This window comes from Prionailurus viverrinus, chromosome X (assembly GCF_022837055.1).
Source record: "Prionailurus viverrinus isolate Anna chromosome X, UM_Priviv_1.0, whole genome shotgun sequence".
In the NCBI taxonomy this organism is placed as follows: domain Eukaryota; kingdom Metazoa; phylum Chordata; class Mammalia; order Carnivora; family Felidae; genus Prionailurus; species Prionailurus viverrinus.
The window spans coordinates 12,972,281-12,986,129 of NC_062579.1; the positions used below are offsets into that span (position 1 = coordinate 12,972,281).

Here is a 13,849-nt window from a genome sequence, read left to right on the forward strand (position 1 = left end):
ATAAAGAAGATGTGGTATATATACACAATGGTGATGAAAAAGAATGAAATCTTGCCATTTGCAACAACAACGTGGATGGAACTGGAGGGTATTATGCTAAGTGAAATCAGTCAGAGAAAGACAAAAATCATATGATTTCACTCATAGGTGGAATTTAAGAAACTTAACAGATGACCATAGGGGAAGAGAAGGAAAAATAAGATAAAAAACAGAGAGGGAAGCAAACCATAGCAGATTCTTAAATACAGAGTAAACTGAGGGTTCCTGGAGGGGAAGTGGGGGATGGGTTCGTGATGGGCATTAAGGAGGGCACTTGTTGTGATGAGCACTGGATGTCATATGTAAGGGATGAATCACAGGGTTCTACTCCTGAAGCCAAGACTACATTGTAGGTTAACTAACTCAAATTTGAATTAAAAAAAAAAAAAAAACTTGGGGTGCCTGAGTGGCTGAGTCGGTTGAGCGCTGACTTCGGTTCAGGTCCTGATCTGGTGGTTTCTGAGTTCAAGCCCCACATCGGGCTCTGTGCTGACAGCTCAGAGACTGGAGCTTGCTTCGGATTGTGTCGCCCTCTCTCTCTGCCCCTCCCCCACTCCCATTCTGTTTTCTCTCTCTCAAAAATAAACATTAAAAAAATCTTAAGCAAATTAAAAAACTGCTAAAATAGTGAATTTTATGTTATGTATATTTTGCCACAATAAAAATGGACATGCTACATGAATCCATTTTAATAAAGTTCAAAAACAAGAAAACTAAACTACAGTGAAAAGAGGTGAGAACAATGGTTACCTCTGGGGGGGGGTGCTAATGCCTAGGAAGACGTGGGAAGAAGCTTTCTGGGTGCTGGAAATATTGTTTTTTGATTTGGGTGGTTACACAGGTGCATAAGCAAACATTCATCACACTGTATGCTTAAGATGTATGTACTTTAGTTTCCAAATGCCAGTCCCAAGTTTATTTGCATGTGATCTGATTTACCCGCATTAGCATTATCAAGAATGTAATGGCAATGGAAAAGAAAAATCCACCAAAAGTGTGTAGTCAGAGAAGGCTTCAGGGAAGAGGTGAGGTGTGGGCCAAATACTCAAGGATGAATGGCAGATAGAGAGAGGAAGGGAATTCTGGGCACTGGAAGAGCATGCCCATGGGCAGTGAGGAGCAAGCGTGTATAGAGTGTGCTGGATACTACAAGCTTCAGGTGGTCACTGGCCAGAGAGAAGGGCTGGAGTGATAAGTGGGAGCCCCATCCCAACATGTCTGGGAAACCCTATCAGCAGTTTGGACTGTACACACGCTAGGCAGATGTCAGAGGAAGTTAAGTAAGTAAGAGAGACACAAGATAGATCCATGACAGGATGATGACCTGGATAGAGGAACAGAGACCCACCCCCGCAAGGCTCTTGTAATAATGGTCAGGCCCCAGACGACAGGTTTGACCCAGACAATAGGAATGGGGTCATAAGAGATGAAGGAGGCAGATCTCCCTACCTGGTTGTAATGGAGGAGGGAAAGGAGAAGGCTGGTAAGTCTGTTGACTCTAAGCCTTTTTGACTGGTGATCCTCACAACACAAGGGTGAAGACCAAACTACCCTACCCCCTCCCTCCTGATCCAGCAGTGGAGGATCACAGTAGCTCAAGAGTTGGAAAGCACCAGTCGGATTTCCTAGTGTACCATCTCACAGACAAGCAACTAAGGTCTTCTCATGGGCCCACACCTGAGGCCACAGTTTGTAAAGAACAAGCTGGAATGAGAGAGCTGAGGCTTATCTGCTTTGGGTGAGTATGTCCTAAAGAAGAGGGAACAAGACTCATTTGGCTGTGGTGCCCAATGCCCTCCAAATGCCCTCACCAACCTTACCTTCCACCACAGGGTTCTCTGGCCTAGGCTAATAGTTTCAGTCTCTGCCAATCTGTCACTAGAAAAGTTCTCCCCACAGCCCAACCAAATCCTGTACAGCTAATGGTTTCATCAAATGGTTTGGTAATGCCTTGTAAGTCAATCCAATTTATCCTCCAACCAAGTTGTGCAACCAAAACTGAGGCAGGGACAGAGAGGAGTTGGCTGACCATGGGCACCCCAGGGCCACCAGGAGCCAGACATAAGTCTTGGCTAGTAGATTCCATCAAGGACCTACAGATCTGATATGAACAACAGAGATAACTGCTGGGTTCTGTTCTTGATGGCCTGTGCACATCTGAGAGTGGCTGAATGACAAGGGCCAAATATCAGAACTTGTAGAGGAGAAACCAAGAATAGATGGGTTTGAATTAACTTGTTTGAGGCCTAAAACTTATTCCTAATTTCTGATCCTAATCTGGCAAGGTTAGTCAACAGTTTGTTAACTGTACAGTCCAATTCGAGAGTCACTACCATGTGTGTCTATTTAAATTTAAATTAAAAGGGTGCCTGGGTAGCTCTGTAAGTTGAATGTCTGACTCTTGATTTTGGCTCAGGTCATGATCTCAAGGTTCGGGAGACTGGGCCCCACACTGGGCTCTGCACTGACAGTGTGGAACCTGCTTGGAATTGTCTCTCTGTTCTCTCTTTGTCCCTCCTCTGCTCATGCTCCTCTCTCTCTCAAAATAAATAAAGAAATGTATTAAATTTAAATTATCTAAAATCAAATACAATTAAAAACTCAGTTCCTCAGGGCTCCATAGCCACATGATGACTGGTGGCTATCATATGGAACAGACATAGAACGTTTCCATCCTCCCGGAAACTTCTATTAGCGCTGGTCCTCATGCATGGTATCTCCTGCTTGAATTGGTCTGATTATAAGAGGTATTCACGGCAATGAGAAAAAATGAAATATGGCCTTTTGTAGCAACGTGGATGGAACTGGAGAGTGTGATGCTAAGTGAAATAAGCCATACAGAGAAAGACAGATACCATATGGTTTCACTCTTATGTGGATCCTGAGAAACTTAACAGGAACACATGGGGGAGGGGAAGGAAAAAAAAAAAAAAGAGGTCAGAATGGGAGAGAGCCAAAGCATAAGAGACTGTTAAAAACTGAGAACAGGGGCGCCTGGGTGGCGCAGTCGGTTAAGCGTCCGACTTCAGCCAGGTCACGATCTCGCGGTCCGTGAGTTCGAGCCCCGCGTCAGGCTCTGGGCTGATGGCTCGGAGCCTGGAGCCTGTTTCTGATTCTGTGTCTCCCTCTCTCTCTGCCCCTCCCCCGTTCATGCTCTGTCTCTCTCTGTCCCAAAAATAAATAAACGTTGAAAAAAAAAATTTAAAAAAAAAAAAAAAAAAAAAACTGAGAACAAACTGAGGGTTGATGGGGGGTGGGAGGGAGGAGAGGGTGGGTGATGGGTATTGAGGAGGGCACCTTTTGGGATGAGCACTGGGTGTTGTATGGAAACCAATTTGTCAATAAATTTCATAAAAAAATAAATAAATAAATAAAAAAAATAAATAAAAAAGTTGAGAGAAAAAAAAAAAGAGGTATTCACGCTGAAATCATCTTTACACACCAAAGTGGAAAGAATCCTTTTAATTTTTAACTAATGAAGATGAAATTAGGTATCAAAAAGGACATTCAGCACTCCTTAGTAGAAAGGCACCAATCAAAGGTCCTTCAGTCAAAACTGAGAGGAAGTAAAAAAATAACCAAGAAAAATGAAAGCTAACAGGGTACAGTGAAACAGTCCACATTCTGCTCTCTTAACTGTTCTTCTATACAAAGAGCTAATCTCATTCCAGAAGATTAGGAATATGTGGAAATTAATGGACCATTAATAAGCAGCAATTATTCTTTAGAAATAATTCATGACTGACAAAAACAAAATCAAATGAAGTAGAAATTTAGGTGGGTGAGAAGGGAAAAAGAGGAGAGCAGAGACATGTTTTGCAGTAATAAGACTGCAATCAGAATCAGTAGTTTTGTAAAGAGAGTTTTTAGTCTGAGGATGTAACTAAAACAGCTTAAATAATATTGGTTACCTAGCTAATGAAAATGATCACCTAAATTTTGTTCATAACACATACCTCCACTGGGAAGATAATTGATAATTATCCAAGTGGAAGTAAAGCTTCTACTGAAGGCTGTCATAATATTTCACCACCAACTGTCCCCCTTGACTGGGGCTCAAGAGAACCCAACACACACAATTAAGATAGAAAAGAGCAAAAACTCACACTACTTCCATGCACAAGGATGGTTCCTTCTAGCAAACAGAATGCATGCCTGGGTGCTCATGAAAGAGGACAGGAATCTTGGGGGTAGGGGGTAAAAAATAAGTCCAAGAGTATCCTGTTTCGTCTAGTTTACAATTCAGATGGTTGTTTCAAGTTAAGGGCACATATTAAGGTGCTGTTGTGAAACAGGGGTACAAAGCACTGCTTAATTAAGGGCTTTAGGTGCCTGGTAAAAGACACACGCTACAGGGGCATTTCCTGTTCTGTACTTATTAATTTCAGGTATTCATTTATGCCCTCTTTCTCTTTCTCCTTCTGCTTATATAAAATAGAGCAGAAATAAATATAAAAAGTGAGTGAGAAAAAGAAAAACAAGAGTAAAGGTAGAAACATGGAGCTAAGAAGAAAGTTACATAGGGCTCTGTGTTGACAGTGTGTAGCCTGCTTGGGATTCTCTCTCTCCTTCTCTCTGTCCCTCCTCTGCTCACATGTTCTCTCCGCCCACCCCACCCCCCACCACCTCAAAATAATAAACATTTTTAAAAAAACAAGAAGGAAGCTTATCCAATATACCTACCACAGCAACTGGGGTTCCACACTGGTAGACTTGCTAAGCCAATAGTTAATTCTTAAAGACTTGGTGTCAAAGGTAGACAAAGACCAACTGCTCAGGAGGAAGACAACTCAGCCTGGGCAAGGACTTGTCCCACAGGCCCTGCAAGTGAATGCTGGCTAACTGGCTTTGCCCAACTAAGTCCCTTTATAATCAGTGCCAGCTCTCTCACATAATCAAACCCAGGACACAGGAGGTGGGACCAGCCCAAGAATTCACTGGAACTACCCAAAAATGTGGTGCCCAGAGTCTGTCCTGTGAACCAGCAGGAACTTGTTGCTCATCAACAGTTTCTGTAAACAAGTGCTAGGAAGGTACAATACCAACTCTGGGGGGAAATGACCAGATCTGACCTCACAGAACCCATCCCAATGCAGCTCAGCAAATCCCACCCAGCAGAGAGGATTCCCCACTTGACCCCAACACTGAACCTCGGAGACCCTGAGCCAGTTAACACTGCTGTCTCCTCCCACCTTTCTATCAATATTATACCACACTTTCCATGGATAACAGCTCAACAATTGCCACAAAGTCAAGCTTACCCTCTTTCCACAGCCTGTCAAGTCCCCATGACGACAATCTATGTGAGGACCTTACCACTTGCCCACACTGGGGAATGCAAAAGCAACTTCTTCCTTCAAGAGCCTAGGGATCAAGCCTGTTTGGCCTCATTGTAGGGGAGACCATTTGTATCAAAGTATCTTCCCATTTCCACTAAGCCCTCCCCTGCTGGACTGAATACCACAGCACATATTCTGCTCTTCATACCACCCTCGACAGCACTCAATACCACCATGCCCTATGGGACCGTGGTCTCATTCCTAGACCAAAAGAACTTTCTGCCATGATGGAAATGTTCGACATCAGTGACTGCTGTCTAATATGCTAGCAACTAACCAAAGTTGCTTACTGAGCACATGAAATGTGACTAGTCCAAATGAAGATGTCCTGGAAGTACACAATATACACTGGTTTTGGAAGACTCAGTGCAAAGAACAGATTGTGAAATTTCCTATTAATAATTCTTTATATTAATTACATGTTGAAATGATCATATTTTGGTTATACTAGGTTAAATAAATTGTTTTATATTAATTTCACCTGTTTATTTTTACTTTTTTAAATGTAGCTATTAGAAAATTTAGGATTACATGTGTGGCTAGCATTCTATTTGTATTAACCAGCACCAACCTATACTACTTAGTATTTTTCTTTAAAATAAGTTTTCATTTTCTACTCATTCTGAAAATATTCATGAAATTACAGTTTGATTAGAGTTTGATGTACTAGTTGCATTTTTACAATAAAGTTTTTAAAATCCACAGAACTATTAGCCTAAAATAGAAAAAATAAATTTATCCACAAGTAACCTAAAATCCTCTTGTGTACCATACCCTTTGGGAAATGCTGGCCCAGGGCAGAGCTACTGAGTGTGGCCTGTGGACCGGTGCCAGTCTTCCTACTGTTTGTCATCACTCACAATAAGGACATAAATTGAGAGCATGCATTTAGAAACATTTAGAGCAATGTGACAGTGTAATCTAATATCCACTGACGTCTTGGAATCTAATATCTAATCTAGTATTAAAAATCAGGAATTGTATTTTCCATGTTTTTTTTTTCTAGTAAATCTTTTTTATTGTATTTTACCAAGATATTAGTCAATAACAGATTGGAAATTAGGAAAAAAAACCCAACCAAACTGGTTGCCAAAATTAGTTAGAGATACACTGGCTTAGAGTATAAGAGAATCTTCCATGGGCCTTCCAGAGTGATGACCAAAGAACTGCAATCCTAAGTAACATCCAACAGTGTCCAAATAGAAGTATACTAAGGAGATATTCCAGAGCCCTACAATAAAGGCCGGCACAGGAAGAGTGGGGAGTTAATACCTGGGGAACTAGAAATCCTGTTAAATGGAACCTCTCCTCCTCTAAGCATTTTAACTAATAAAATTTTTACTAGAATTCTAAGAAACGTGGGTCCTCATTACCATTGGGGAGAAAACTTGTGTACCAAGGAAAAGGCACACAAAAGCCTTAAAAAATATGGACCAATAGCACTGAGATAGATCTCAAGAGGGGTGCAGAAGATGTGAGAGGCATGGTCCACATGCTAAAGGAGTTTGTTATAATCTATCTGGAAAGGCACAATGGCATGAAGGTTAAGAATACTTAACTCTGGAGTCAAACATAGTGGCTTGCCACTTACTGTATGACCTTGAGCAAATTACTTAACCTCTCTTACATTCAAAGTACTTACCTGTTCCAGTAGAGAATCTCCAAAAATGGAGATTCCTCCTCTACCAGTAGGCGCTTGCCACTCCTCACATCAAGAAGTAGAGTCTATTTCCCCTCCCCTTCAATCTGGGCTGGCCTTGTGACTTGCTTTAACCACTGGATGCAGCAAAAGGGACATTCTGGGACTTTCAAGCCCAGGCCTTAAGACAACTGACAACTTCCGCTTCCTCACTCTTGACACACAGCTGCTTTGCTGTGAGAAGTCCAGGAAAGACTCCCTGTGATTAGACACCTGGCCCATGACAGACCATGTTGGACACTTCAAGCCCAAGCGAACTCTCAGCTGACTGTGACTCCAGCTGACACCACACAGAACAGAACCACTCAAATGAGTCCGACTAACCTCCAGAATCATGAGAAATAATAAGTTTGGAGCAGTCTGTTACATAGCAATAGAAAATTTAAACATCTCTAAAATGAGGATAAAAACAGGAAAAGAAAGTATAAAGAGTGGATGTGAGGAATAAAGTAAAATAAGGTATGACAAGTCCTTATAATGGTGCTTGGCACAGAAGCTGCTCAACAATTGCCAGCTGTTACCATTTGAGGAGCTAAAATGAACACACGTATGCGCAGTGTGTAACTGCAGGCTGTCTGGGAGGCTACATACAGGTTCTGCCGCCTTTCAGGCCCCAGGAAGTAGAATGCATAGTTGAAAAGGCAAGGCTTTGTGGTGAAATCAAGTAGTGGACACCTGAAAGATGGAGAGTACAGAATAATGATTTCTAAAACTCTGATACATGGAGACCTACCCATGAACTGCTGGGCAAGAACATGTGTATGCTCCAAAGGCTGAAGACCACCACGGCAGAACCCCAGAGGTCTCTACAGAGACAGGGTAGATGGGTGGCTGCCAGTGCTTAAGGGGCAGGTGGCAAGGGATAATATGGAATGACTGCTAATTGGTATGGGGCTTCTCTGCGGAATGATGAAAATGTTCTAAAATTGATTGTGGTAATGGGTGCACAACTTTGTGAAAATACTGAAAACCAGTGAATTGTGCATTTTAATTTTTTTTAATGTTTATTTATTTTTGGGGGAGAGAGGGAGAGAGAGAGAGAGAGAGGGAGAGAGAGAGACAGGCAGACAGAGTGCAAGCAGGGGAGGGGCAGAGAGAGAAGGAGACAGAATCCGAAACAGGCTCCAGGCTCCGAGCTGTCAGCAGAGCCGGACGCGGGCCTCGAACTCAGGAACTGTAAGATCATGACCTGAGCTGAAGTCAGATGCCTAATGGACTGAGCCACCCAGGTGCCCCGAATTGTGCATTTTAAATGGGTGAATGTATAGTACATAAATGTTGTCTCACTGAAGTTATTACTACGTAGTAAAGAGGAGGGTAAAATGAAGAGGGTGTAAATGACAAAAGACCAAGAAGCATTCCATAGGGTTGTCTGGGGCTAAAAGACGCCAGCCTATTTGGGATTAAAAGGAAAAGCAGGGGCAGCTGGGGGGCTCAGCTGGTTGAGCATCCAACATCTTCTCAGGTCATGATGTCACAGTTTGTGAGTTCAAGCCCTGTATCGGGCTTGCTGCTATCAGCTGAGAGCCCGCTTCAGATCTTCCGTTCCCCTGTCTCTGTCCCTCCCCAGCTTCTGCTCATGATCTCTCAAAAATAAATGAAACATTTAAAAAAATTTTTTTTTCAAAAAGAGGAAAATCAGGTATTTTCAGATAGTGAATGAACCCAGTGCCAGCTAGGAGCTGTTTACCCTGGGGACAGACTCTGCCATTCCAAAGGATCATGTGGCATGACTGCTTGAAAGCTGTGTAGGTCACTCATACCTGTCTCCCTTTGGCTTAAGCCACAACCTGAGCTCTGCTAATCATGGGGCTTTTAAAAAGAGGAAAACTTCTTAAGCAAAAATGCTTCCTGACAGGAAAGGAGATAAGGCCTTCATTCAGACAGACCTCAGAGGTGGATGAGTTCTGCACCCTAACTTTATCTCAATGTAGGACAGGAAATGGAAGACATGCAAGTGGAAGGACAATGAGGAACCTCATCTTTCCTCACAGCAATGCTCTCTTTATTAAGGAACAGTGGGCAAACGAATTCAACTCAATAAACAATATTCACCAAATGCACCAGAAAACTCAACGGGCCCTTAGAAAATATGCTCTGTAACTCCACTATGACAGGGCGCCTGGCTGGCTTAGTCAGTAGAGCATGTGACTCTTGATCTCGGGGTTATGAGTTCAAGGCCTCTGTTGGGTATAGAGATTACTTAAAAATAAAATCTTTAAAAAAAATCCACTATCACAAACCCCACCAACACACTTCTTTAATCTAACTCATGAATATTTACTGAGCTCTCAACCCAGTATAGCTGTTTCTAGCATAATGCAATTGTTAAACATCAGTTATAGATCTACTGCGTGCAGAAACTCTGAAAAGGGGTAGCATGACCATGCAGCCATCCTCTGTACGAGGTGGCACTGAAAGAGGCACCTATAACCTAGATCCGGGCCTTGCTCTCAAGCAATGATATAATAGGAAATAACTGTTAACTAGCTTGAGTACGTATGTGTGTCAGGCACTGCTTTACAGATACTAGTTCCTTTGTCCTCAGAGCACTGCTTCTATCTCCCCATAGAAATCCATTTCTAAGTCCATTTTAAAGATGAGAAAACTGAAGCTAAAGATGTCAAATGACTTCCCTGAGTTGAGACCGCAGGAAAGTGGTGAGGTGACATTCACACCCAGGCATTCTGGAACTCAATCTCCTTAGCTTCAGCAACGGCAGAAGCCACCAGCACCAGGTCCTGCTTACAGTGGGCACTCAAAGAACATCTGCTGAGAGGAACTGGAAGGTTAATGTGACACAGGCAGAATAAGAGTGCTTCACTGGAGATGCTGCAGGCACAGACAAGAGGAAGTTCCTTAATTCTCACTGAGAGGAGCCTAGAGAAGGTGAATCCTGGAAAGGGAAAAGAGAAAAGGGGGGCAGTTCAGGCTGAGCGAAGCACAGACCCTGTGTGACACTGAAGCAGTCTGACAGCTGAGATCCAGTGATTCTATCTGCTGGCTAAAGGTATCTAAGCAGATCCAAGCAACAGGCGCTTGCTCGTTGTTAGTTATATGGTACATATAACACAAGCAACTAGAAGGAACCGTTTATTTGGTGACTTTCATCCTGGCAGTAAATGAAAGGAAAGAAAGCGAGCATCACTGCTGGATAATGGGAACACGCATAGGATTTCAATTTTGGAAGAACCTATCATTGAAAGAAACAACCAGAGGTATTCCTGTGCCACCTTCTACAACAGCTCCTAGAAAAACCACTCACCAACTCATAACCCCCAAATGTGCAGGTGAATCTCATTAGGAATGGATCCCAAAAGATGAGGCCTCTGGGCAACCAAGAATGATCTGTATCCAGGATGGATTATAATAAAACCTCAACAATCAAGATTTTTCTGAGGATGGCATTATTTTTCTAAGTACCTAGCCTCACCAAGCCTTTGAAAGAACAAACCATCGTACTACCTGGTACCTAAATGGTACACTCCACAATGTTTCCACAACAACCATAATACATGTAAGTGTAATATTTTAAACCTTCACACATCTTTTCTCCATGGTTCCAATTCCAAATAAAGGCAAACAGCTTTAAGCTAATCTTAATATCAGTAGAGAGTGCATTAAAATAGTTCTATAATAAAGTTTCCTACTAGAACTTAGTAAGAATGCGTCTTTATTAAGTTTCTTCAAAAAATTTAAATCCCAGATAAATTGCAAGCACAACCATAGCATTTCCGTGCCTTTAAAACATGGAAATAACCTATTATTTAAATTCCCAATTTAAACTGTGAGCTTCAACAACCTTTCCAATATTTTCTTCCACTAGGTCTCCCTCCCCCAAGGCTGATTCTGATGGGTAGGTGGGTTGGTGGGTTGTGGGTGCTTCCCGAGCAGACACATCTGAGTTTCTCAAATTAAGCAAAAAGGATGAAAACAGAAGTATACATATTTATAGTATTTATAACACTAACCTGTGATATTTGTTAAATTCTGCCTTTAAAAAATGCATGTTGAAAACGCAAATTGGGGAAGATTTAAGCCACCACCTCCTTCTGTGAATGATGCAAATGAAGGCCCAATCAGAAAATATCTCCCACCCACCATGAAAAGCATGTTTTAAGTGACTAAAGAACATTTCCCTTGACTTCTTTGCCTTCCTTGGTTCACCTCATAAAAAATACTCATATCTTCACTATGTGATAATTCTTCTAGCCACATACGATCTGTGCGCTTTTGTGGTATGCATGTTCTACTACAGTAAAAAAGATGTTTTAAAAATAGGTCACATTAACTTAAAAAAAAAGGTGTTGCCGGGAAAAACAGCATGAAATCGGTTTCCACGTTGCTTACACCCCCGCACTACCTGCAACCACTTCACAGAACGTCAGAAGACATGAGACCTGCTTATCTAAAATTCTACCAAATGTCCTCAAAATCTCCCCCTGCTTCGCTCATTTTGGGGCAGCCAGTCCGGAGACCAGCCGTCCACAGCTCCTAGCAGTTGCAGCCTCGCGGGCTGGGAGATGCAGTGGTCGCACTGCCACTTGACGGGGCCTGCGGCCCCACCAGACCCCTGGGCAACGCACCCGAGGCCTGCGGGAGCGCCTGCGGGTGCCAGGGGAAACCGGCCTGGGGCTCGGGCTCCGTTCGCCGCCTGCCAGTGGGTGACGTACCGGTTCTGCCCCCTGGATGCCGCGAAGCACGAAAGCCGGCCACCTTCGCGGCGGGCTGCAGCTGCCGCTCGGCGCGCATTTCCCAAGACGCACAGTGGGCGGGCGCGCAGGCCCCGGAGACCCCCCGGAGCCCGCTCGGCCTGCCCCAGTGCCCCCCGCCCCCCACGCCGGCTGCTCCTCGAGGCATCCAGGCTTCCCGCAGCAAGCATACTTACCACCCACCTTAAGCCACCCCCGAGTGCACTCACTCACTCAGGCCACCTGAGAGGGGACCCTGCCACTGGCACCTCGAGGGACGCGGCCCTGGGTACCGCACCCAGTCGACCTGGAGCCGGGGGAAGGGCGTTTAGCCCAGCACCGCGCTGCGTCCCCGCCCCGCGCGCTCCAGAGCCGCTGCCCTGCGCGGCCCACGGCGGGTCCGCCCCGCCCCTGGGGGGACCTGAAGCCCCCACGCGTCCGCCGCACCCCAGGGGCCCTACCTGAAGGCCGGTGGTTGGGCGGCGAGGTCCGCACCGCACCCGACTCGGCCATCTTCCCAGGGAGAGGGGATCCCCGCGTAGCCCCCTCGGTCCCCGCTCCAGCCCCGCAACCACCGCCGCGCTCCATAGGGACGCGCGAACCACACAGGCGCACTGCCCCAGCCGCCGCGCCGCACCGGACCCGCGCGCGTCCGCACGCGCACGCGTCCTTCTCACACAGCTTGCGCACTCGGCGTGCACGTGCGAAGTGCGCACCGTTTCTCACGCCGCGCACGCGCACCGCGTGCACAAGCGAGGGGCACACTGACCCTCACACAACACAAGCACGCAGCATGCACATGCAACGTGCGCACTAGTTCTCACAGCACGCGCACATACCGCGCGCACGTTCGACGTGCACACCGGTCTTCACTCAGCGCGCAAGCACACCCGGTGTGTACATAGTCCTCATACGCTGCTTACATGTAGCGTGCACACACCGATATAAACACACCTCCCCACACAGTGCGCACACTCAAAGCGTTATACACGTAGGATAGTTTCTCAGTGCACACATCCTCACAAAGTGAAAACAGCGCACACATACCATGTGCACACTTGCTCACCCAGCACGCACGTGTTCTCACACACAGTGGACACACATCCTCACACAACCTCCATATGTTCACACACACTAGGCATCCACACACATACATACTAAACGCTGCAGCTCTGGAAACAGTTCCTGATGAGGGCCTCAGGCAGATGCCACTTGTGCGGACACCTGTGGACCCTCCCCCAAGCACAGTTAGGTTCCAGTTCTCCAGATGCCCCGGTGGTCAGTGCTAGATTCTCCCTCACCCCAGCCAAGGCGTGCGGCCACCCAAGGCAGGACTACAGGACCTTCAAGGCAGGGCAGGGGCATGTAGTCTTAGGGACCTCAGCCTTCCAGCCATGCCCTCACTCCCTGGCTCACTCCTTGGCGGATTCCACAGAGAGCTACTCTATGGTTCCTTTTTTCCGGGGGGTGAAAATCTCTTCCAGAAGGACCTCTGTGGGAAGACGCATGGCAAACTGTTAAATGGTAGCCTCAGGAGTAGAGGTCTGGGAAGGGTGTGTGGTGGTGGTGATGGGGTTCTCCCGGACATCCTTTTAGCCTTACCATGAGCATTTATCATTTTTCAAAAACATACATATTGAAAAATACATCTTTGCATAGTGCCAGTTCAAGCTTCCAGGTTGTTTACTCAGGTATGGCCTGCCACGTGATAACCGATCTCAGTGGGGCCCCAGGCTGCACGTTTCTCTGGTGGACAGTGACCAGCCCTCTGAGCTTTTTACTCCCAACCCTGGGGGAGAGATAAATGTAATTAAAAAACCGAATGAAGCTGAGTAAGAGTACAGGGTTTCTATTGGGGATGATAAAAAGATTCAAGAATTAGATTACGTGATGGTTAGCTCCGTAATACTAAAAAAACATAAAATTGTACATTTTAAATGGGTGAACTTTATAGTATGTAAATTATACAATTTTTTTAGGGGCGCCTGGGTGGCCCAGCCAGTTGAGCCTCCAGCTCTTGATTTCCATTCAGGTCATGAACCCAGAATTCTGGACTGAGCCCCGCTCGACAGAGCGAGAGG

The 13,849-nt window shown here is 45.2% G+C and overlaps 1 protein-coding gene across 7 annotated transcripts in view; it reads right to left on the reverse strand.

The window, feature by feature from the left end:
- MAP7D2 (MAP7 domain containing 2) overlaps positions 1-12,384 on the reverse strand; it is a 108,771-nt gene extending 96,387 nt beyond the window's left edge. For 5 of the 7 annotated variants that reach the window (XR_007149043.1, XM_047844652.1, XM_047844651.1 and 2 more), the window contains exon 1: positions 12,230-12,384. Coding sequence is in view for 4 of the 7 variants with exons in the window: in XM_047844652.1 (XP_047700608.1) it covers positions 12,230-12,356 (127 nt within the window). In the remaining 3 variants the exon portion in view is untranslated. Of the gene's footprint in view, positions 1-11,972; positions 12,040-12,229 lie in introns of those variants that run through there. The other 2 variants (XM_047844655.1, XM_047844654.1) reach the window with 2 other exon arrangements.
- Between the last annotated feature and the right edge of the window lie 1,465 nt (positions 12,385-13,849).